General features: G+C 41.9%; 1 protein-coding gene across 1 annotated transcript; it reads right to left on the reverse strand.

The window, feature by feature from the left end:
- emx2 (empty spiracles homeobox 2) lies at positions 1-25,904 on the reverse strand. The gene is made up of 3 exons (XM_008114812.3): positions 25,481-25,904; positions 16,440-16,624; positions 1-1,488 (listed from the first exon to the last, which is right to left on the reverse strand). The coding sequence occupies exons 1-3, from the start codon at positions 25,902-25,904 to the stop codon at positions 1,321-1,323; spliced, it is 777 nt and encodes a 258-aa protein (XP_008113019.1). The 3' UTR covers positions 1-1,320.
- Positions 25,905-26,299: the final 395 nt, after the last annotated feature.

The raw sequence follows: 26,299 nt of genomic DNA on the forward strand, positions 1-26,299 counted from the left end.
CCATATTGATAAATCTTTATTGACAAAATATTGACAATGGAGATACTTCTTGGAAGTATATAGTGTGTTAGAATTCTAACAAATTAAACACCAAAAAAATAAAAACACGAACATATTTACATTCTGGTCAAGAAGACATGAAGGGGGAACTTGTGTCATTTTAGTAGCTCTAGCATCTTGGAACATCACTCTCGTGGATCATCATCAGTGCTTGAAATGTGTCTCCTAGTGGGTGGTGAAAGTGGGGCCTGAGCCCAAAACTTCCCCTTGGAAAGTGTCTTATTACAACTCTCATCATCCCCAACCAACCACGGGGAGGATGGGAAATGAAAACAGACAGAGGGCCCTTCCAGACAGGCCCTCTATTCCAGAATCTGATCCCAGGTTTTCTGCTTAAAACTGGATTATATGAGTCTGCACTGCCAGATAATCTGGGATAAACAGAAAACCTGGGATCAGATCCTGGGATATAGAGCCCAGAGCTTAGAGGGCAGGGATTGGAGAATTTCTCCCTTCTTTTTTCTTCCCCCCACCCCACTGACACCCCTTCTTTTGTTCCCCTTTTTTTTTCTTCTTCAGAGGATTTATCCATTTGGAGGAGCAAAAAATTGGAAAAAAATTAATTAAAAAAATTAGAATTGGTTACCGCTACTTCATTTTGAGTTTTCACAACCACGTTGACGCCAGAAGTTATCATTTTTAAAAAATAAAAAAGGTTTACAGCACACAGAACCTGTCTCAAAGGAGAAAGAGGGTGGGAGAAAAGGCTTTACAGTTCGTCTCTGCCTGTCTTTATCAAATTGAGGTGGGTGGGGGTTAAAATTTCGTTCGGAAAGCCTTCTGAATGTGTGTGTGTGTGTCTTTAAAGCATGCACGTTCAAGTTTCCCGAACAGGTAGGTCGATAGTTTGGCTGAGTGTGGGGTTGGGCCCTCCTTCCCAAAGACTGGGGAAAGGGGAGCAAGAGAAGCAATCTCCCTGGCCAAGTGCAAAGTGGGTGCGTGCGTGTGGACGAAGGCTAAAAGGGGGGATAGCGGGATAGTTCCGCGGCGGGGCTTTGATTGACAGCTCCCCCTCCCTTCCACCTTCCGCTCTGTCGCCCCCTTTTCGAAAGAGATCCCCCCTCCTCCCTCCTTAAAGGCGCCGACACCGGAGTCTGTTCGTGGAAGAAGAGTCTGCTTCCTTGGCTGTTGTTTTGTTTCTGGAGTGCCAGCTTTGTTTTGGAGTTTCTTTTTCTCTCTCCTTTCTTTCTTTCTTTCTTTTTTTAACCAAAAAAAATTAAACCAAGGTGTGGGGAGTGAGGAGGAGGAAAGAGGGGCGACTCAATCGTCTGAGGTGACATCGATTTCCTCCGGGCTGGCTTGCTTGGTGGCGATTCTCCACCGGTTAATGTGATGAGTCCCTTTTTTCTTCTGCTGCGAGTCCGAGCCTTCCTCTTCCAACTTCTGGCGCTTGAACTTCGTCCGTCGGTTCTGGAACCAAACTTTTACCTAAAGGGAAGGGGGGGAGGGGAGGGAGGAAGCAACAGTGGGGTGTTAGATCCCCTGAAGGCAATGGGGCCCCCCAACTCCCCAATCCCTCCCCAAAAAAGTCCGCATATTGGCTCCTTTGCATCAGACCTCCTGCGCCTTTAAGGGTTGCATTACAATAAACGAGGGAATGTTGAGAGGTAATGAATTCGGAGATGGAAGAATCGATGCTGTTTGATACCACTTGAACTGCCAGTGCTCCATGCTATGGAAGCACAGGAGTTGTAATTTGGTGAGGCACCAGCACTCATTGGGAAATTGTATTATTATTGTTGTTGTTGTTATCAATAATATAATAAGAATAATTTGTTACCCCTACAAGCATGGCTGAGGCTGGGTATTACTACTACTACTACTACTACTACTACTACTAATAATAATAATAATAATAATAATAATATTTTGTTACCTCTACACACGTGGCTAAGGCTGGGTATTATTATTATTATTATTATTATTATTATTATTATTATTATTATTATTACTAATAATAATAATCGTTTCCCCTACACTCCTGGCTGGGGCTGGGTACTACTACTACTACTACTACTACTACTACTAATAATAATAATAATAATTTGTTACCCCTACACACGGCTAAGGCTGGGTACAATTATTATTATTATTATTATTATTATTATTATTATTACTAATAATAATAATAATTTCCCCTACACACATGGCTGTGGCTGGGTACTACTACTATTACTACTACTACTACTACTACTACTAATAATAATAATAATAATTTGTTACCCCTACACACATGGCTAAGGCTGGGTACTATTATTATTATTATTAATAATAATAATAATAATTATTATTATTATTATTTCCCCTACACACATGGCTGGGGCTGGGTACTACTACTACTACTACTACTACTACTAATAATAATAATAATAATAATTGTTACACCTACAAACATGGCTGGAGCTGGGTACTATTAATACTACTACTAATAATAGTGATGATGATGATGATGATGATGATGATGATGATGATGATGATGATGATGTATTACCCCTAAACACTCAAGACTGAGGCTGGGTACAATACAGTTAAAATGCAATGAATTGATGCAGTTTGATACCACTTGAACTGCCAGGGCTCAATGCTATGGAAGCATGGGAGTTGTGATTTGGTGAGGCACCAGAACTCATTGGGAAATTATATTATTATTATTAATTACTATTATCAATAATAATAATAATAATAATAATAATAATAATAATAATAATAATAATTTGTAACCCTTACATACATGGCTGAGTCTGGGTGATGATGATGATGATGATGATGATGATAATAATAATAGTTTATTGCCCCTACACTCAAGGCTGAGGCTGGGTACAATACAGTTCAAATGCACTGAATTAATGCAGTTTGATACACTTAATTTACCAGGGCTCAATGCTATGGAACCATGAGAGTTGTGATTTGGTGAGTCACCAGCATTCATTGGGAAAATATTATTATCACCATCATCATTAAGTTGCTACCTCTACACTCAAGGCTGAAGAATGGATACAGTTTGATACCATTTGAACCATGCTATGGAAGCATGGGAGTTGTAATTTGGAGAGGCACCAGCAATCATTGGCTAACAACAACAACAACAACAACAAATTGTTACCCCTACATATTGGATTATTATTATTATTATTATTATTATTATTACCTCTACAATCAATGCTGAGGCTGGGTACAACACAGTTAAAATACAGTGAAGAATTTATGCAATTTGATACCATTTGAACTGTCAGGGTTCCATTGCTATAGAAGCATGGGAGTTGTAATTTGGTGAGGCACCGGCAGTCGTTGGAATATTATTATTATTATTATTATTATTATTATTATTATTATTATTATTATTATTATTAATGTATTTGTTACTCTCTACCTTCAAGGCTTAGGCTGGGCACAACACAGTTCAAATACATAGATAAAAACATAAAACAGGCATATTAAAAGGCAGGTAAGAAGATTAAAAAACAGAGGAGGTTAAGCACATGGCAGTGAAGATGGTGTCAAACTGCACCAATTCTTCATTGTGGATTAATGCACCTAAAGTCTTAGCCTTTTCCGGAGAGAGCTGTGCTTCTCCAAACTACCGACCTTTGATTCCACAGCATTGGCAGTCAAACTTCATTAATTCTAGAGTGTAGATGGCAGCTTGAGAGTACTTCAGAACAGATCAGATTCTCACTAGGTTGACACCGTGGTAAAGAGGGGCTGTGATTTTTATCCCGCCTTTCTCTAAATAAGAGACCCAAGGCTCACAAGTTAAAACAACATGCAGGGTTTGTTGTTGTTGTTGTTGTTGTTGTTGTTGTTGTGATACCCCAGAGCTTTCTGAGGCTGAGAGAGTGTGACTTGTCGAGGGTCACCCAGTGGGTTTTCAGAGCCGAATTGAGAACTGTGATAGTCCAACGCTCATAGCACTGGTCCAGAAAAGTCATCATATCAAGTAGCTATTTTCTTTCTCTCTTCTCTGATTGCTACCATTGTCTGTAATCGAAGTGGGACTTACTGCAAAAGACCTTTTTCCCCTTTTGTAAAGAACCAAAACAGTCAAACGGTTGACTTCTAAGAATAAGTTCATAGCTCTTCCACAAAAACAATTCATTCATCTCATACTTTAAAAATATATTTATTTCAACAGTATATTTTCCCCATATTATTTGTTTTTCATAATGTTTCGGAGAGCTGAGCAAGTCCTTTTGGTTGTTAAATGATTGCAGATCCACAGAGATATCAAGCAATGAAGCAAGTAAGCAAGGAAGAAAGGAATTTTTCTGCTTTGCCGCTGGAGGAGTAAAGTTCCCACAGCCTCCGACCCCCTTCTTCAGACTACAGGAAACTACAGAACCAACCTGGACACAGCATATTATTTGAGAACACAGAAGTGCTGGACTACTCAAACAACCACCATGTCAGGCTACACAGAGAAGCCATTGAAATCCACAAGCATGTGGACAATTTCAACAGAAAGGAGAAAACCATGAAAATGAACAAAATCTGGCTACTAGTATTAAAAAAAACTCTAAAATCAGGACAGTATATAAAGAACACTTCGAAACCATGGGAATTCCAGACTTGAAACAATCAGGGCCAGCTAACACCTCCCAACAAAGGATTCCCCCGGCAGGAGTCAGCCAAGCCTTGAAGCTGCAAGGCTTTTCAATGCTAATCAAGGTGATTAACTGCAACATTCACATTTGCCTCAAACAGGCAAGAGTTCGTTCTCCCAGGCTGGACATTCCACAGATATATAAACCTCCCTTGTCTATTTTTCAGCAGACCTCACAACCTCTGAGGATGCCTGACATAGATGTGGGCGAAACGTCAGGAGAGAATGCTTCTGGAACCTGGCCATACAGCTCGGAAAACTCACAGCAACCCAAGCTTGCTATCAGGAGTTGCTTCTGAGTAAACTTCCTGTGACGTTGAAGAGCGATCCTATGCCTGAAGTTCTCCTTCCCATTGAGAGTGCGTCTACACTGTAGAATTAACACAGTTTGACATCCCTGCCAAGGCTCAATGTGATCAAATTATGGGAGCTGCGGTTTTGTGAGGCACCAACACTCTTTGGCAAAGAAGGCGACAGAACTTGTGCTACTTCAGTTCCCATGTTTCCATAGCTTTGATCCATTTCAATTCACGTGGCGTCTAAACTGTGTAGATGCACCTTTAGTTCCAGAAGCGACTTGAGAACATACTGCAAGTTGCTTCTAGTGTGAGAGAATTGGCCGCCTACAGTGACGTTGCCCAGGGGACTCCTGGATGTGTTACCATCCTGCTGGGAGGCTTCTCTCATGTTCGGGCAAGCTAGAGCTGACAGAAGGGAGCTCGCCCGTCTCGTGGATTGAACCGGCAATTTAGCATCCCAACTTTCAGCTCAGCAGTCCAGCCGGCACATGGGTTTAACCCATTCTGTAGGTGCATCTGCACAATAGAATTAATGAACTTAGACCTCGGCTTTATGGGTCAATGCTATGGAAACATGGGAAATGTAGTTTTGCAAGCCTTCTCTACCAAAGAGTGCTGGTGTCCTACCTCCTCAAGATTCAATAGAATGGAGCCATGGCAATTAAACTAGTATCAAACTTCCTTAATTCTACAGTATAGTGAGATTAAATTGATGTTTAGGAAGGCAATTGGAATCTTAGAAATGGTCGTTTGGTGAGGTGCCTCATAACATTCCAACTCCCATAATTGCACAGCTTGAAGCCATTTCAATTTAAGTGGTGCCAAACTGTGTTAATTCTACAGTGTAGCCGCACCCCGATGCCTCATTTCCCACCTTTCCCAGACACACACAGATCCTCTGCCTGCTTCCCGGAAAGGAAACCGCTCGGAGCTCCGTTAAGCCGCAGTAATTGGGGTTTAAGACTAATCCCCCACTTTAAGCGCAGGCCTTGGAAAAGTGCCCCCATTGATGATGGCAACTTAGGCCTGCCGCTTGTCAGCAACTCATTGGCGGCCTTAACCCCCCCCCCCCCTTGAAATGAATAGGACTTTTTAGGGGGATCAAACCGCCGAGGTCTACCCAAAATCCACTCCGATGCTCAGTCTTGCCACTCATTGACTCCAGAGTAGTCCTGTTAAGGTCAGTGGTGGAAAATAAACCCTCTTGCAAGCCTACATTGATGTGGAAGCAACTCTGCTTTGAATCCAGCTCAACTTGCTGCGTGGCATTTGACTCTTTTGCTATCGATCCCAAACCGGTTTGTCTCGAAATATAGCAGCTTACACTGTGCAGTTTGACACCACTTAAACTACCATGGCTCAAAGCTATGGAATAATGGAATATGTAGTTTGATGAGGCACTTAGTTAAGGCTAAAGAGGGTGTATGTTCATTATAACTTCCTTGATTCCATAGCACTGAGCTATGGCTGTTAAACTGGTCTCGAACTGCACTCATTCGAGGCATAATTCCAGAAAATGGATATAGCATGTGTTTAGAAAGAGACCCATTGGAAGAAGAGGTCTTCTGAAGTCATCACTATATAAACCTCCATGATTTTATGAGTCTACTCTATTTGGAATTAAAAGCCGGCTCTGTGCTTCGGATGTGAACTACGATATATGGATCTACACTGACTAACCCATAACTGAAAATAAGGCAGTTTGAAATGCATTTCATATGATGCATTTCATGTCTATAGGCATATAATCCAGCCCACGTCTATAGGCGAATACACACAAGCAAGCATTATATATAGGATATACTCTGGTTACATTCCTCTGATGTAAGAATGTATAAATTCACCCCCAAAATATTTCTTCACAAACTTCCATCTCGCTATTTGATATATAGATAGATATAGATATATGGATATATTATATACATACACATATATCAAATAGAGAGTGGAAGTTTGTGAAGAAATATTTTGGGGATGAATATTTATACATTCTTTCAGCATGGATATAGATATGGATATAGTTATGCATGCACACATGCTGAAGGAATGTATATATATAGGTGGAAATCTGTGAAGAAATATTTTGGGGATGAATATTTCTACATTCTTTTAGCATGGATATGGAGATAGATATAGATATACATACACACATGCTGAAGGAATGTATATATATATAGGTGCAAGTCTGTGAAGAAATATTTTACATTCCTACAGTGGAAGAATGTAATCAGAGTATATCCTATATACTCGTATAATGCTTCCTTGTGTGTATTCGCCTATAGACTTGGGCTGGATTATATGCCTATAGACCTGAAATGCATAGTATGGGTAGACTGTACACTGGCCATACACTCCATTTCAAACTGCATTACTTGGCAGTTGGACCGTGTAGATCCACATATGCATATACTCACACAAACATACAAATATAGTCCTTCACAGATACACTAGCTTTGCCCGGCCACAGGTTGCTGTGGCTTATGGGAATCATTTGTTGGCCAGGTGGAATAGCAGTAAATAGCCTTGCAGCAGAGCCTACCTTTCTGACTGGCAGTTAGGGGGAGAAAGGCTCTTCCTTATCCTCTGTAATTTGGACTATTTTTCTAGGTTTTTTTATTGAAAGACATATTTTGAATGACCATGTCTTTTGTGGCCAAATTAGGTGTGATTTGGTTCAGTGGTTTTGTTGTTTACTCCATAGTAAAAACGAACATTACATGTTTATAGAGAGAGATGAGTCCGTGTAGATATGGATCTACACGAACTAACCACACAACTTCCAAATAATGCAGTTTGAAATGGGGTGTATGGTCAGTGGAGTCTACCCATATGATGCATTTCAAGTCTACAGGGGTATAAGGCCACGTCTATAGGCGAATACACATAAGGAAGCATTATATATAGGATATACTTTGAAATGGGGTGTATGGTCAGTGGAGTCTACCCATATGCATTTCAAGTCTACAGGGGTATAAGCCCACGTTTATAGGCGATATACTCTGGTTACATTCCTCCGCTGAAGGAGTGTGTGTGTGAGAGAGAGAGTAGAGTAGAGTCTCACTTATCCAACACTCGCTTATCCAACGTTCTGGATTATCCAACGTATTTTTGTAGTCAATGTTTTCAATACATTGTGATATTTTGGTGCTAAATTCATAAATACAGTAATTACTACATAGCATTACTGTGTATTGAACTACTTTTTCTGTCAAATTTGTTGTATAACATAATGTTTTGGTGCTTAATTTGTAAAATCCTAACCTAATTTGATGTTTAATAGGCTTTTCCTTAACCTCTCCTTATTATCCAACATATTCACTTATCCAACATTCTGCCGGCCCGTTTACGTTGGATAAGCGAGACTCTACTGTATATATATATATATCTTACAAAGCACCCAATGGTGCAACATACAAAATACAAAAATTGCAGAAATAATAACATAAAACAAAAACAGCCAACATAAATACCTCACTTCATAAAACCCCTTCATTAAAAATTAGACACAGCAGTAACAGCAATAGTAAGTAAGTAAAGTAGGTAAATATAACCACAATAGCCAGTCTGGTAATGTAAAGTTCTTGGTGGCATCTATGGGTCTTCACATATTTATTAAAGGCATCTAAATATGGTCGAAAAGCCTGATTTGGGCCAGCCTTAGTTACATCTAGAATGGACTACTGCAATGCACTCTACTTGGGGCTGCCTTTGAAGACGGCTTGCCAGTTGATACAAAGGTCGGCGGGCCAGATTACTAACTGGAGCTGGTTATAGGGAGCCCACCAAGCCCCTATTAAAGCAGCTCCACTGGTTTATTTGAAGGGTATGTCTTATTTTCGGGAAAATAGGGAAATTCAAGCAAAACCCTGGCGGATTTCTTGGATTTCGTGTTTTGTCTATGACCTGTTTCCACTTCTCACCCCCAAAGAGTCATGTTAGAGGTATTTCCGATGATCGACGGATTGCACCACACCGCCTCTTCCTCCCCACCGCAAAGGCTGTTTAATTCGGCTTTTAAATGCCCTTTCCGTGCCGCTTTACATAGCCATGGAGAGTTGGGGAGAGTTCAAGGCAACCTAAGGATCTCGGGTTCATTTGGAAAGGGGGGCTCTTTTCCAAGGTGGAAGAGGAGAACTATTGAGCCTTAATTAAAAATAATGTCCAAAGGGAGGGGAGAAAAAGAGAGAGAGACTCCCCCGTTAATTAAGTAGGCGGTTCGGATCCTGCGCCGAAAAAGAGGCGCCTCTTTTGTACCCAGCGCCTCTGTATAATCTCCAAGGAAAGGAGAAAGTGGGGGGGGGGATAAAAGAAAAGCCCCCCTCTCTCTTTTTTGCAAGCAAAGGTAAACAGGATTTCTTTTTCATAATTAAAAAAAGACCTTCTGGTCCGATTGAGCCTGAAAATGCCTGATAAAGGCCCTGCGCGTGGAAAAGAAGGGGGGCCAGAAAGGCCTAAATCCGAAAACGGGGCCCCGTTTTAATCCTCGCCTTTAACCCGTCTCTCTGCCAAGAGCTTCCCCCACGTTTCTTTCCAACCCTCTCTACATCTCTAGGCTTGATTTTCATATTCTACACACACATATCAAGGGAAACAACTCCCCCCCAAAAAAGAGGGAGAAAAGATCCTGATCTTTTTTGCAAAGCCGAAGGAAACAAGGGCTGAGTTTAAGTCGCTTTTCAGTTTGCTAATTGAAGGGGAGGTCGGGTCCTTGGTCTCCAAAGGGGAGCTGGGTTTGGTCGGGGGCTTTATTGTGATTTTTTATTTCGGGACAAAAGGCTCCCGGGATCAAAAGCGGGACAAAGGCCACCTCCAAGGGCGCCTTTTGGCAAGGGAAAAGCGAAGAATAGTAATATAATACAATAAAATAAAATAATAATAACAATAACATAATAAAATATAATGAATTAATAATAATAATAAATTACTACTAATAATATATTGATAATAATATTAATAAAATACTAATACTAATAATAAATCACTACTAATAAAATACTACTAATATAATACTCAAATAATTATGATAAAATACTAATAAAAATAATAAAATACTACTAATAAAATACTACTAATAAAATATTACTAATAATATATTAATAATATACTACTAATAATAATAAAATACTACTACTAATAAAATACTACTAATATAATACTCAAATAATTAGGATAAAATACTAATAAAATAAAAATAATAATAAAATACTACTAATAAATATACTACTAATAAAAATACTACTAATAAAATATTACTAATAATATATTATTATTAATAATATACTACTACTAATAAAATACTACTACTAAAATACTACTAATATAATAATAATTATAATAAAATACTAATAAATAATAATAAAATACTAGTAATAAAAACTACTAGTCATAATAAAATACTACTACTACTAATAAAATACTACTAATAAATAAATATAATAATAATAATAATAACAAAATACTAGCAATAAAAACTACTAATAATATACTAATAATAAAATACTAATAATGTAATACTGATAAAATACTACTAATAAATAAAATATTAATAATATAAAGTAATAATAATATAAAATCTATATATATAAAAGAGTGATGGCATCACGGCGACCGACAAAACAACAAAACTACAGGCCCCCCAACCTCGAAATTTGACAACACAACCCATCATCCACACCTCTAGGTTGAAACAACAAAAAGAAAAGAAAATTAAAGTCATAATTAGAGGGAGAGGAATAATTGCTTTTATCCAATTGCTGCCAGTTAGAAGGCTAAGCTCCTCCAACTTGGTCTCCAAGCAACCCAATCAAAAATAATAAAAAACACGAAAAAAATAATTAAAAACACGAAAAAAATAATACAATAAAATACTATAATAACAGAAAATAACTAAAAATAATACAAGAAAATAATAAAATAGAATAAATAAAAAGATAACTTACAATAAAATTAATTAAATAATACAAATAACATCAAATAAAAATTACACAAAATTTTTTAACCAATACCACCACCACTTTGCCACAGCAACGCGTGGCCGGGCACAGCTAGTAATATTATAATATTATAATAATATAAAATAAAATAAGCGATCCATTGGCCGAAGGAGGTGGAGAAACATTCCCCTTTTCCCCTCAAACACATACAAAAAGGTCCCATTTCTAGCCTCCCGCCGCAAAGAAAAGGACTCCAACAAGGGGCAGTGGACCAAAAAAAAAAACCCACCCCAAAGTGTTACAACTTAATCCGACCAAAGAACGATACTGTTTACTGGGAACTTTGAACTGAGCGGGGTCTCTCCAATACACACACATACACCATTTTTTCTTCCTCTGGAAAGGGAACATTTCCCTCGAAATTGGAAAGGAAAAAAGAAAGGGGGAAAGGGGGTGCCGCTTCTTTGGAGGACTTGCAAAAAAAAAAAAAAAGAGGGGGTCCAAAGCGGCTTTCCACTCCCACAAAATGCTATCTGGAGATCTCAGAGGCAAGGCAACCATCTGGTTTGGAAAGAGACACAAACACAGGCACACAGGCACGCACACACACACTAGGCAGCTGGGCAATCCAAGATGAATTTGATCTGATCTCTCCCCTCCTCTTCCTCCTCCTCCTCCTCTTCTTTTTCTCCCTTCCAAGATTCACACAATGGCTCTTTCTCCCTGGCACACTCTTCAAGGAACCAACCAACACAGTCCCTCCCGTCTGGGCCATTGGCAAACAAGGCTATTCTTCCACTGCAGACCCAGTATATATATATATATATATATACTGTATACATCTCTCTCTCTCTTTCTCTAGAGATTCTTCCAGTGCAGACCTATATATATGGGTCTGCAGTGGAAGAATAACCTTGTTTGCCAATGGCCCAGGCGGTTCTTTCCCTTCTTTCTTTCTTTCTAATTTCTAATTATAATTTTTAATATCACACTGGTGCTTGGCATGGGAGAATTCCCCCAACCTTCCTAATAATGGGTTGACGTGACTTTTCGGAGCTTTATGGCCATGTCCCAGAAGCATTCTCTCCTGATGTTTCGCCCACATCTGTGGCAGGCATCCTCATAGATTGTGAGATGTTGGAGTCTAAGCAAGTGAGGTTTATATATCTGTGGAAGGTCCAGGGTGGGAGAAAGAACTCTTTGTCTGTTGGAGGTTGCAATTAATCACCTTGATTAGCATTCAAAAACCTTGTAGCTTCAAAGCCTGGCTGCTTCCCGCTTGGGGGAATCCTTTGTTGGGAGGTGTTAGCTGGCCATGATTGATTCATGCCTGTAATTCCCCATGTTTTCATTTACTGTTCTTTATTTACTGTCCTGATTTTAGAGGGTGTTTTTAATACTGGTTTCCTTCATGGTTTCCTTCTCTCTGTCGGAATTGTCAATCCGGTCTGTTTGAGGCCATTTGCAACATTCACACTCGCCTCAAAAAGGCAAGAGTTCTTTCTCCCATTCTGGATATTCCACAGATATATAAACCCCGATTAGGCTACTTTCCAACAGACCTCACAACCTCTGAGGATGCCTGCCATAGATGTGAGCGAAACGTCAGGAGAGAATGCTTCTAGAACATTTCACATACAACCCGGAAAATCACATCAACCCAGTGATTCCGGCCATGGAAAGCCTTCGACAACACTTCCTAATAATAATACTGATAGAAGAAAAAGGAGGAGGAGGAGGAAGGGGAAGGGGAAGAAGAAGGAGGAGGAGGAGGAGAAGGAGAAGAAGGAAAAGAAGAAGGAGAAGAAGGAGGAGGAGAAGGAGAAGAAGGAAAAGAAGAAGGAGAAGAAGGAGGAGGAGGAGGAAGAGGAAGAGGAAGAGGAAGAGGAAGAGGAAGAGGAGGAGGAGGAGGAGGAGGAAGAGGAAGAGGAAGAGGAAGAGGAAGAGGAAGAGGAAGAGGAAGAGGAGAAGGAGAAGGAGAAGGAGAAGAAGGAGGAGGAGGAGGAGGAAGAGGAAGAGGAGGAGGAGGAAAAAGAAGAATCACCACTAACATATACCAATACCCTATTTTCCAATCCCTGGAAACTAATACGCAAATCCGATCTCATTCCAAATTTATTTATTTATTTATTTATTTATTTATTTATTTATTTACAGTATTTATATTCCGCTCTTCTCACCCTGAAGGGGACTCAGAGAGGTTTACAGAACACACATCCATAGACAAACATTCAATGCCGATTATACCATTAACAAGGACAGACAACACAAACAGAGGTAAAGGCAGTTTTCCCATCTTATTTCCGGCAAAAGCCTAATAAGAAGCAGAGGCCTTTGAATGAAACCTTTCCCCTCGAAAACAACCTCCTCCATTGCTATCAAGAGGAGGTTTTCATTTCTCATCTTCAAGGAAATGTTTCTAAGGGTGAGTCTACATTGTAAAATTAACGCAGTTCGACACCACTTTAACGGCTATGGCTTCACGTTAACGGGCGTACAGTTTTGCAAGGTTTTGCAAGGTCTTTAGCCTTCTCTGTGGCATAATGCTAGCGCCTCACCAAACTACACATCCTAGGATTCCGTAGCAGTCAGCACTGCCAGTCAAAGTGGCGCCATACCGACTTAATCCTACAATGTAGACACACTATAGCATTGGTCTGTGGACTATCTTCCATCCGGGGCCCTTCCACACAGAATATCAAGGCACAAAATCCCACAATATCTGCTTTGAACTGAGATAACTGAGTCCACACTGCCCTATAGTCCAGTTCAAAGCAGAAAATGTGGGATTTTATTCCGCTGTGTGGAAGGGGATTTAGTGAGGTCTGGTAGTAAACCGAGTTAAGCAGAGAGACAGCCGACTTTCCATTTCGAAAGCAAACAAAGCCGCGGGAAACCAAACTTTTCCTCTTTTTGTGGTCGCACTGCCTCTAATTGGAAGTCTTCAAACTTTTTCGAGGAGTGGAAACTCTCCCTAACGCCAACTTGCCTATGAATAGTAACAAACCAACACTCCTCCTGTTCTCAACACTTCCCAGTATGAATCCACAGGAACCTAGTCCTCGGCAGTGACTCCTCCTCCTGTAGTGTTAGAGACCAGAAAACTTAGGCCTTTTTACCAAGGCTTCAAACCAAGGCCCCCTTTTACACTGCCATATAATCCGGATTATCAAAGCAGATTACTTTTTTCGTGTCAGGAGCGACTTGAGAAGCTGGAAGTCGCTTGGACGTCTGCAAGGAGTTTGCCCATGTGGGAGACTTCTCTCATGTCCCCGCATGGGAAGCTGGAGCTGACAGATGGGAGCTCGCCCATCTCGGACCACAGAACCACTCCCGGCACAAGAGTTAAACCCTTAGCGCCACCGGGGTTCCCTATCAGAGCAGATAAATCCCCTTTATCTGCTTTGAATTTAATTATATAAATCTACACAGCCATATGATCCAGTTCAAAGCAGATAATCCGGATTTTATATGGCAGTGTAGAAGGGGCCCAAATTCTCAATCCAACCACATCAGGAAAGAATGCTTCTGGAACGTGGTTATACAGCCCCGAAAACTCACAGCAACGCAGTGATTCTGGCCATGAAAGCTTTCCACAACACATTGCCATCTAGCACCACCCTGGAGCCAGTTCAGCGAAACTTGCATAAGGTGCATCTTCACTGTTAAATTAATACGGTTTGACACCACTGGAACCACCATGGCCCAAGGCTATGGATTCATGGGAATGGCATTCTAGTGAGGCACCAAAAGAAGACCCAGTCACACGATTATTCCTAGGATTCCATAGCAACGAGTCTCCACAGTAAAAGTGGTGTCAAACTGCATTCATTCTACAATGTAGAAACACCCTTGTCTACCTTTACTCCAGAATCCACCTCCAGACTTAGGGCTCTTCCACACAGCCATGTAACCTGGAATATCAAGGCGGAAAATCCCACAATATCTGCTTTGAATCTGAGTCCACACTGCCATATATTCTAGTTCAAAGCAGAAAATGTGGGATTTTATTCAGCTGTGTGGAAGAGGACTGAAAAACTATCAAAATTCTCACCATATTTGGCGAAATTATGGATGAGGTCACATGTAGGGATATATCAATATACTATGGTGTCCTGAGAGTTGTAGTTTTGCAAGCCCTTTAGCCTTCTTTGCCAAAAAAAAAAAGGCGTTGTTGCCTTACCAAATGACAGACCCCAGGATGCCATAGAAGAAAGCCATGGCAATGAAAGTGGCACCAAATTCCATTAATTCCACAGTCTAGGTGCAAAAATCCTAAGGCCCTTCCACACAGCCCTATTTCCCAGAATATCAAGGCAGAAAATCCTACAATATCTGCTTTGAACTGGGATATATGGCAGTGTGGACCCAGATAACCCAGAACTCGGAGATTGTGGGATTTCCTACCTTATATGGCTGTGTGGAAGGGCCCTGGGTCCACATTACCATATATTACAGTTAGAAGTAGATATTGTGGGATTTTCTGCGTTAATATTCTGGGTTATATGGCTGTGTGGAAGGGCCCTGGGTCCACATTACCATATACAATAGAGTCTCATTTATCCAACGTTCTGGATTATCCAAGGCATTTTTGTAGTCAATGTTTTCAATACATCATGATATTTTGGTGCTAAATTCATAAATACCGTAATTACATAGCATTACTGCGTATTGAACTACTTTTTCTGTCAAATTTGTTGTATAACACGATGTTTTGGTGCTTAATTTGTAAAATCATAACCTAATTTGATGTTTAACAGGCTTTTCCTTAATCCCTTCTTATTATCCAACATATTCGCTTATCCATCATTTTGCCAGCCCGTTTATGTTGGATAAGTGAGACTCTACTGTATTACATATAGAAGTAGATATTGTGGGATTTTCTGCCTTGATATTCTGGGTTATAGCGCTGTGTGGAAGGGCCCTGAGATAACCCAATTCAAAGCAGATATTGTGGGTTTTCTGCCTTAATATTCTGGGTTATATGGCTGTGTGGAAGGGCCCTGAGTTATCTGAGTCCACACCGTCATATATTCCGGTTCAAAAAATGTGGGATTTTATTCAGCTGTGTGGAAGGGGCCTGTGAGAGCATTGTGCAAAATATATGGGGTGCAACAAATATATATGGGATGCAACTGCAACAAATATATGGGATGTATAGAAATCTGGGAAAGCTACACTTCCAATGATACATTGAAGGTATCACATGGGGTGAATTGGGAACTCTGGGTGCGTCCACACTGTGGCATGAATGCAGTTTGGCACCACTTGAACCGCCCTGGCTCTCAACGCTGTGGAATCCTAGGCTTGGCTATTTGGCAGACTTGGTCAATCCATAGCATTGAATGCATAGCATTGGTGTTGCAAACCCTTGTGCCCTGGACTGCTGAACTAATTAATGGTTGAGTTGATGATCTGTAGGTTGCAGGTTCGAATCCCCCTGTCGGCATAACCAAAGACCAGGGTACTGAATAATAATAATAATAATAATAATAATAATAATAATAATAATAATAATAATAATAATAATAATAATAGCCAACTCACCTGAGTTTCCGTGAGGCTGAGGCTGTGCGCCAGCTGCTTCCTCTCCGCCCCGACCACGTAGTGGTTCTTCTCAAAGGCGTGCTCCAACCTCAGCAACTGCGACGGCGAGAAGGCGGTGCGGATCCGTTTGGGTTTCCTGGCGAGGGCATTGTGCAAAAGGAAGCTTTCGGGGCTCGTTTCGTTGCCTGGTGGGAAAAACGGGAAAGTCAAAATACTTTAGGCACAGTCACAACAACCAGGAGAAAATAATTGCATTCAGAAAACAACTAAAAACATGGCTTTGGCCAACAATGGGAGCAGTGCAATCTTAGACTCTAAACTAATGTAATGCTGACCCGGACTGGCCTTGGAATCTGACTTGGATTATGTGATTTTAATGCTTGGTTTAATGTTATGCTTTAATTGGTTGGTTTTCATGTTTTGTTTATTCCTTGGTGTATGTATACATGCAGCATTGAATTGTTGCCTTTGTAAGACCGCCTTACAAGTATGGTAAATAAATAAATTATTATTATTATTATTATTACTACTACTATTACTACTAGGACAAGACTACTACTACTAGTAGTAGTAATAGTAGTTTATTATTTTCCGCCCAGAGAAAATATTTTAATAATATCATTATTATTAACTAATAAGGATGATGATGATGATGATGATGATGATGATGATGATGATGATATAGATTGCTGTGACTTTTCCGGGCTGTATGGCTATGCTTCATGGGGTCTTGTTGGGATTTTATGCCAATATTTATCTGTTGTTTTTTTTAAGGCATTGTGTGTTGGAATCCGCCCTGAGTCCCTTCAGCATCATAGGGCGGAAGAGAAATAAAGTGAATTATTATTATTATTCCAGAAGCATTCTCTCCTGACGTTTCGCCCATATAGGCGAAACGTCAGCAGATAATGCTTCTGGAACATGGCCATTCAGCCCAGGGAAACTCACAGGAACCCAGTGATTCCGGCCACGCATAACACGATGATAATATACTTGGGTAACGTCTCTCCGAGGAGAAATCGAAAAGGAGGTGAGGATATTGATTGATTTGGATGTCCTTTTCGAAAACTAAACAAAGCCGTGACCCTCTGAAAAGGCGATAATATGCTTTGAAAGCGTCGTCTTTAGGGTTCTTTGATTTTAAAAGAGTCTAAGGAGGCCAGAAATGAATAATCCCCCACCTACCCACCCACCCACCCAAAGTTGGTTGGTTTGAAGGACCAGGCTACAGAATTGGTTGGAGACCTTCGAGGAAACGCGTTTCGGGAAAACTATCAATCGCTCTGGATCCACACACACACACACAACGAGTTTTCAACCCTTTCTTTTTACACCCTTTTTCCCTTCCACGGAGGACAAGACCCTTGTCTTGGCAACAGATTGATTTAAGGACGCTTCAGCTGCTCTTTCGAGAGTCACAGACCCAAACCCATCCCAGGGCGAAATCAATTGGAGAGGGGAATTCATCCATTTCCCAAACCTGCCTCTCATCTCAATGGTTAGAATGGAATTATTTCTGGGTTTTAGAAAGATTCATCTCCAAAACTGGAGCTCCCGATGGCGCAATGGGTTAAACCTTTGTGCTGAACTGCTGACCCAAACGAATCCTGGAGTGGGGTGAGCTCTAGCTTCCCATTCAGGGACATAAGAGAAGCCTCCCACAGGATGGTCAAACACCAAACATCCCCTGGGCAACGTCCTTGCAGACGGTCAATTCCACACTAGAAGCGACTGACAAGAAAAAAAATCTCCAAAATCCTTCCTTTCTTCTCTTTCACTCTTCATTTCTTCCCTCTCGCCCTCTCTGTTTGTGTGCGTATCACACACAAAGTTTGGGTCGTTTTCACCCCGTGGCTGTTGTTTCAAGGCAAAGGTGGCAAATCCTCACTTTCCTCTGCTGCCAACAACTGGGGGTGGGGCGCATTGGAGCAAACAAAATGCATTATTTTCCACCCGGAGATGAAATAACACAATCCAGCATTGATACATAAACATATATATAATATATTTATGTGTGCCTGTGCGCATGCATTGGACTGTGATGTGTGTACGTGCGTGTTCATGGTGTCATAATAATAATAATAATCCAATACAATGTGACCCAATACAACAGCCAGCAGAGTGTCTGCTGTGGACTCATCTTGTTGTGTTAATAATAATAATAATAATAATAATAATATTTATTTATTTATTGATGGCCCTATCTCCCCCGAAGGGACTCCGGGCGATTTCCAAACATATGGCAACCATTCAATGCCCAAAGAAAAGGATACAAAATAGTATACATCAAGGCAATAGACAATAGAAACAACCTAACTGTAACTTAATAAACAAAACAGGCGATCAACAGAATAAGACTAACAATGAAAAAAAAATCATAAAAGACATTCAAATAAAAAAATATAAAACTGAGTACTTCGAAACTTCATCGGGAGAGGATTCAAGAGTACTAGAAAAAAAACCCTAATCTATTATAAAAGGACTGGGTTTAGGCCCCTTCCACACAGCTGAATAAAATCCCACATTATCTGCTTTGAACTGGAATATACGGCAGTGTGGACTCAGATAACCCAGTTCAAAGCCGACATTGTGGGATTTTCTGCCTTGATATTCTTGACCCTTAGTTTTCAGACCTGTTCCTGGGTTCCTTTGGAGCGGCTGAGGCAGAAAATCGCATTGGATGTCAACCGCATCAGCTCTAGTTTCTTAGATATGGTTATCATGGTTTCCTATGGGCCGGCAGATGGCTACTGGTAGGTGGCATATGTTCTGTATCTCAAAAACTAGAGCTGATAAGAGAAAACGATTGCCATTTTTGGAATCCGCAGGTCAAATCTATCCAGAAACAGGGCTAACATTTGAGGCACCAAAATATATGTAACAATAACAGCAACTACTATTCGTTTTAGGGAAACATTTAGATAACTGTCAAATATTATATCAATTATTTCTATCCTTTGTTGATTCTATAATAAGAAATGATATGCTAAGTTGAATTAAAATATGGGGAATAATAATAATACTCTTTCCCCAAGGAATTCAAATGCGTGGGACAAGAAAGGCGACCTCCATTTATACTAACCGGATCCCAAGGGCCTTGAACCCTTTGGCCTCATTGAGGCTCCAGGCGGGCAACTCTCCTTTACGCCCAATAGTTTGGTCTCACACCTGCCTTCATTTGATCTCCCTCCGTTTCTTTTTCAAAGTATCTTTGCCAGTGTAAAACCAAGGCAAAAGGAAGGGGAAGAGAGGCCTTTTGCTGGGAGAAACCGCCTCTTTGGTTGAGATCAAGGGCGGAAAAGAAGCCGGGCCAAAAGGCGAAGAGGCCCTTTCCTAAGAAAGCCTGATCTTAAAGGTCTTGATTTTTAAATCTCAAGCTAACAATGCCAAACACAGCCCCTATATCCCAGAATATCATGGTAGAAAATCCCACTATATCTGCTTTGATATTCTGGGATATTTGAACTGGGTTATCCGAGTCCACACTCAAATAATGTAGGATTTTCTGCTTTGGTATTCTGGGACACAGGGCTGTGTGGAAGAGCCCTGGCTTATCTGAGTCCACAGTTATATAATGTGGGATTTCCTGCCTTGATATTCCGGGAGATAAGGCTGCCTGGAAGGGCCCTTACTCTTAGGAGGGAAAGGGAGAATATCTTTGGAAATGAGCGCCTTGTTTTGGAGCTGTTTTTAAAAAGTTAGGAAAATATGTAAACCATCTGTCCTTCCATATCGTTTTAGAGGCTCTAAACTTCGCTATCATTAGCTCTTTGGGGCTTCAAACTCACAGCAACCCGTCTTAAAGACAATTTCATCCAAAAATAAAATAAAACCTTGCGGATTTTAAAGTAGGAGAGCTCACAAAGTGGTGTGTGTGTTAAAAAGCGGCTGAATACAAGTGCCAGGTTTCAATACCTTTCTGCCTTTCTCTCTCCGCTTTCGGTTTCTCTCTTGCTCCCTTCTTTTGATCAGTCGCCTTTTGCCTTGTGTTCCAAGACAAGCCTCTATTGCAGGATAATTTATGGATGGTTTTGCCCTCTCTCCAGCTCCGCCGCTAGGCCACAATTTTAGCTAGAAAGTGTCCGAAAAGAAGGCGGAAAAAGGCCCGATCGTGGCGGTGCTATTTTCGCCCTTCTCGGGGTGCTGTCTGTTTGTCTGTCTGTCTGTCCTGAGGGAGGGGGGGAGAACCGTGGAGCCTTTCACACCAACATTTCCACCCGAAACCCTGGCCTTTCTGGTCTCTCTTTCTCTCTCCCAGGCAGTGACAGTTCTCTCAACTTCCCACGAACTCAGCGGGGAAGAGAAAAAAAAAATCTAGAGTCTGGGAATGAGTCCTCATCAATCCATTACTTTCAGCGGACACAAATATATTTCAGGGAAATGCTAAGTTTTCTTTTTTTGGATGGGGGGATTAGGTTCCCTTCAACAACCTCCACCTTTATTGGGTTTCCAGGCTGTATAGCCATGTTCCAGAAGCATTCTTTCCTGACGTTTCGCCTGCATCTGTGGCAGGCATCCTCAAAGGTTGTGAGGTCTGTCGGAAACTAGGCAAGTGGGATTTATATATCTGTGGAAGGTCCACTTCTATTATTTCTCCCATTTGGCCCGACGAATTCCTGCCAACACCCCCCCCCCCCAACCCTCTCTATCTCAGTCGGTCTGATAAATAACAATAATGATATTAATGATAATAATAGTTATTATTATTATTATTACTATTATTATTATTTACTTCTCTCCTCTCATTGGCAGGGCGAATATGACTCCCTTTCAATAACTTTCCCTATTTGTCTCGACAAAGTCTAAATTGGAGTTGTCTATAGACCCAACATTTTTAACTCTCTCCAGCCAATCGCTGCCTGAGAGGCATATTATTTTCCCTATGTGGCCTGACGAAAACTTACTTGGGCTTTTGCAGAGACCTAATGGGATACACACACACACACACACATACACACCATTATGGCCTCTCAAATATCGATTGGCTGGAGATGTAGGGTCTACAGACAACCCCAAACTGGACTTTGTCGAGCCAAATGGGGAAAGTTTTTTTTTTTTTTAGTGCCAGGAGCAACTTGAGAAACTGCAAGTCGCTTCTGGTGTGAGGGAATTGGCCGTCTGCAAGGACGTTACCCAGAGGACGCCCGGATATTATTATTTTGTTGTTGGTGTTTTACCATCCTGTGGGAGGCTTCTCTCATGTCCCTGCATGTGAAGCTGGAGCTGACAGACGGGAGCTCACCCGCTCTCCCCGAATTCGAGGACTTTTCCTTCAGCAGTTCTGACAGGACAAGGGTATATCCCACCTTCCTATTATTTTCTCTGTGTGGCCTGGCGAAAACTCTTATTGGGTTTTTGCACAGACCCAATTGATGCCAATGCCCATAAAAACACGATATTTGAGACTGAGGCATGGGTGGCTCTCATCTACACAGATTACACTATACCCCCTTCCACACAGCTGAATAAAATCCCACATTATCTGCTTTGAACTGGGATATATTGCAGTGTGGACTCAAATAACCCAGTTCAAAGCAGATATTGTGGGGTTTTCTGCCTCGATATTCTGGCTGTATGGAAGGGCCCTATGTAAAAAAAAAATCTGTTCCTGGTTTGAAAGTATCCTGACTTGTAAAATAGGAGGAAACTTCGTTGTTCTTGTGTGGCTGCTACGAACTAGGTTGAATTGCAAGAAACTGGATGGGATATTCATGGAAAAACTACGTTTCGGAACCGATTCGGAAATTGCATTTCTAACCCAGGAGCAAACCTGGTGTCATCCTGAAGAGGCCATCGAAACCGCTGCTATGGTACAGTTGAATTACTTGAAACTGGATGAGATATTCATTGAAAAACTATGTTTCTGAACAGGCATGGACAAACTTGGTCCCTCCAGGTGTTTTGGACTTTTAACTCCCACCATTCAGATCCTTTCCTTTTATTTTATTCCATGACAAACACTAAAATAGTGAAAATTATACATATTTTTTTGGTTTTTTAAAATCATAAATTCGGTACAATAAAATTTCCGACTCCGTTCAATTGAAATTTATTTCACAATTGGCTTCAAAAGAGTGGAATTTCAAACTAAAGTGGTCCTTCATGTGTCATATCGCCTCATCACACCAGAGCATGGATCCACTTTAAATCCGGTTTCTGTCTCTTACAAAATGCTGGGGTTTGTAGTTTGGTGAGGCTGAGCTGTTTAAAGTGGGTTTAAAGTGGATCCAAGCTCTAGTGTGAGGAGATCCCTATACTATGAAGTTTAGAATGTTTGGCTGATGCTTCCTTCCGATCTTTTGACTCCTTTTCTTTTATTCCGCACCAGAAAGCCCCAATAAAGTGATATTGCACAGAGAAAGACAGATGTAGCTGGGGTGAAAAGTCAAATGATGATGATGATGATGATGATGATGATGATGATGATGATTATTATTATTATTATTATTATAAAGGTTTTCTCCTGACATTAAGTCTAGTCGTGTCCGACTCTGGGGGTTGGTGCTCATCTCCATTCCAAAGCCAAAGATCTTACCTTCCCGCAGGAGCAGTAGCTATTTATCTACCCACATTTGCATGTTTTCGAACTGCTAGGTGCCTCATCACTAGGGCTGTAGCGAAGGGGGGGGGTTAGGGGTTCGCCCCCCCCCCGAATTTTTTTAGATTTTTAAATAACCTGGTTTACTCATGATTTTTAACTGGTTAACCAAATCCTCATGAGTGTCCACTGAAGTTTATCTGTCTTGAGTATCCACTGAAGTTTATCAATGGAGCCTGATTTCTATATTATTTTTGCATTGTGGAACTATTTTTCATGATTCGCTAAAAAAAAAAAAAAAGGTTTCAACCCCCCCTCCCCCCCCCCCGATTTTTTCTGCTCATCACACTAGATCATGAATCCACTTTAAATCCGGTTTCTGCCTCCTGCACAATTCTGGAGTTTGTAGTTTGGTGAGGCCCAGAACCTGTCTGGCTGAGCAAGCGGTTTAAAGCCCCCTCCTTAAAGTTGATTTAAAGTGGATTTAAAATGGACCCAAGCTCCAGTGTGATGAAGTCCTTAGTTGGCTGAAGCTGGGGTTTACAACGGGAGCTCACCCCATTCCCTGAATTCGAAAGGTCGGCGGTTGGACCTTTCCCGTCAGTAAGTTCAGTAGCTCATCGGTTTCACTCCCTGCGCCACGGGGGAATATTAATGTACTACTAATACTAATGTATGTGGAAAAGGAAGGAGGCTGAAGCTGTTAGTAGAGCTATAGACAAGGGTAGGGGTTCAAATCCCCCCGAAATTTTTCAAGTTTAAAAAAGAACCTGGTTTACTCATGAATTTTTTTACTGTTAAGCAAATCCCCATGAGTGTCTGTCCAGTGTCCACGGAAGTTTATATGTCTTGAGTGTCCACTCAAGTTTACCGATAGAGCCTGATCATTTCCTAAATTATTTTGCGTTATGGAATTACTCTTCATGATTCGCTAAAAAAAGTTTCAAACCCCCCCCCCCCCCCGAAATATTTTTCTGGCTATGATCCTGTAAGGAATACTAATGTACTAATACTAATATACGATGTGTTAGTACTATGGAAAAGGAAGGGGGCTGAGGCTGTTAGGAATGGTGGGAGAAAAAGTCCAAAACACCTTGAGAGAGGACCGAAGTTTGCCCGTTGGGAAATGACATTGTTTAACCCAGGAAATCTGGTGTCATCTGGGGCCAAGAGATGAGGCAGAAAGAACAGGATAAAATGCTGCCAGGAGGCCTTCCACACAGCCCTATATCCCAGAATACCAAGGCAGAAAATCCCACAATATCTGAGTGTGAACACATAGAAAGGCAGAAACCCCTATTGTATCTGCTTTGAAGTGGGTCCACACTCAGGTAATGTGAGATTTTCTGCCTTGATATTGTGGTATATAGGACTGCGTGGAAGGGCCCTCAGAAAACCCAGTTTAAAGTAGATATTATGGGATTTTCTGCCTTGATATTGTGGTATATAGGACTGCGTGGAAGGGCCCTCAGAAAACCCAGGTTAAAGTAGATATTATGGGATTTTCTGCCTTGATATTGTGGTATATAGGACTGCGTGGAAGGGCACTCAGAAAACCCAGTTTAAAGTAGATATTATGGGATTTTCTGCCTTGATATTCTGGGATATAGGACTGCGTGGAAGGGCCCTGAGATAACCCAGTTCTAAGCAGATAATGTGGGGTTTGCTGCCTTGATATTGTGGGATATAGGGCTGTGTGGAACGGCCCTCAAGTAAACTAATTCTAAGCAGATATTGTGGGATTTTCTGCATTTATATTCTGGGATATAGGGCTGTGTGGAAGGGCCCTGAGATAACCCAGTTCTAAGCAGATAATGTGGGGTTTGCTGCTTTGATATTCTGAGATATAGGGCTGTGTGGAAGGGTCCTGAGATAACTCAGTTCTAAGCAGATAATGTGGGGTTTGCTGCCTTGATATTGTGGGATATAGGGCTGTGTGGAACGGCCCTCAAATAAACTAATTCTAAGCAGATATTGTGGGATTTTCTGCCTTTATATTCTGGGATATAGGGCTGTGTGGAAGGGCCCTGAGATAACCCAGTTCTAAGCAGATAATGTGGGGTTTGCTGCTTTGATATTCTGAGATATAGGGCTGTGTGGAAGGGTCCTGAGATAACCCAGTTCAAAGCAGATAATGTGGAGTTTTCTGCCTTGATATTCTGGGATATAGGGCTGTGTGGAAGGGTCCTGAGATAACCCAGTTCAAAGCAGATAATGTGGAGTTTTCTGCCTTGATATTCTGGGATATAGGGCTGTGTGGGTCCTGAGATAACCCAGTTCAAAGCAGATAATGTGGAGTTTTTTGTCTTGATATTGTGGGATATAGGGCTGTTGGAAGGGCCCTGAGATAACCCAGTTCTAAGCAGGTAATGTGGGATTTTCCGCCTTGATATTGTGGGATCTAGGGCTGTGTGGAAGAGCCCACAGCGTCCAAATTGCACGGAGTGGCGAAGGAAGTGACGAGGAAGCTCCGAAGGGGCTTGGCTTGCTTTGGGAGGCTTACCTTGGAAGCGGTGCCCCAGGTAGCGGTAGCGGTGGATGAGCCAGGGGTAGAAGGCGGCGGGGTCGCGCTGCTGCGAGGCGGCGAAGAGCGGGTGCGGGGCGTGGGCGCCGGGCAGCGGGTGGGCGCCCAAAGCGTGGGGCGGCGGGTGGGGCGGCGGAGGCGGCGGGTGGACGGGCGCGTTGGCCTCGGCGAAGACCAGGTCCGGGTTGGCCGCGTAGACGCCTCGGGCGGCGGCTGCGGCGGCGGCGGCGGCGTGGAAGCCGTTGAGGAAGGGGTTGACGGGCCCGGCGGCGTTGGTGTAGCTGAGGGCGGCCGGGCGGAGGGGCTCCTCGGCGGGGCCTCGGGAGGCCGGCAAAGCCGTGGGGCTGTCCTTCGCCACCAGCGACTCGATGGTGAAGCAGCGCTTCGGGGTGGGTTGGAACATCCCGGCGGCGCCCCCTCCCCGCCAACCCACCCTCTTCCCTCCCTCAAACCCCCCAAAACCTCCTCCGCGGCGTCCTCAAGCTCCCAGGGACCGAAATCCAAAATCCGGCGCTTGCCTGCCGCCCCTCTTGGGCTCACTCACTCACTTCATCCGGGGAAGGGGGGAAAAAAAGACTTCGCTTGGCAAAAAAGTTGCAAAAATTGGACGCTCCCTTCCTTGTTTGCTTCCTTTCGTTTTACCTCTTCCTCCTCCGGTCCCTTCTGTCTCTTCCTCAGCTTAAGTCCAGCCTTGATCCATGGCACAAGAGGAGAAAGAAGCAGAGGAGGACGAAGTGGTGCGAACGATTTGTTAGTTCATGAGCCTAATTAGTGCAGGAGGATCACATAAACAGCTTC

This window comes from Anolis carolinensis, chromosome 3 (genome assembly GCF_035594765.1).
Source record: "Anolis carolinensis isolate JA03-04 chromosome 3, rAnoCar3.1.pri, whole genome shotgun sequence".
Taxonomy (NCBI): domain Eukaryota; kingdom Metazoa; phylum Chordata; class Lepidosauria; order Squamata; family Dactyloidae; genus Anolis; species Anolis carolinensis.

Excerpts from the sequence above, each read along its gene's own strand:
- emx2 (XM_008114812.3), bottom strand. The coding sequence starts at position 25,904 with ATGTTCCAACCCACCCCGAAGCGCTGCTTCACCATCGAGTCGCTGGTG. Across the intron at positions 16,625-25,480 it reads CCTGGGGCACCGCTTCCAAG|GCAACGAAACGAGCCCCGAA; the intron begins GTAAGCCTCCCA and ends TTTTCCCACCAG. Across the intron at positions 1,489-16,439 it reads TCAGCCTCACGGAAACTCAG|GTAAAAGTTTGGTTCCAGAA; the intron begins GTGAGTTGGCTA and ends CCTTCCCTTTAG.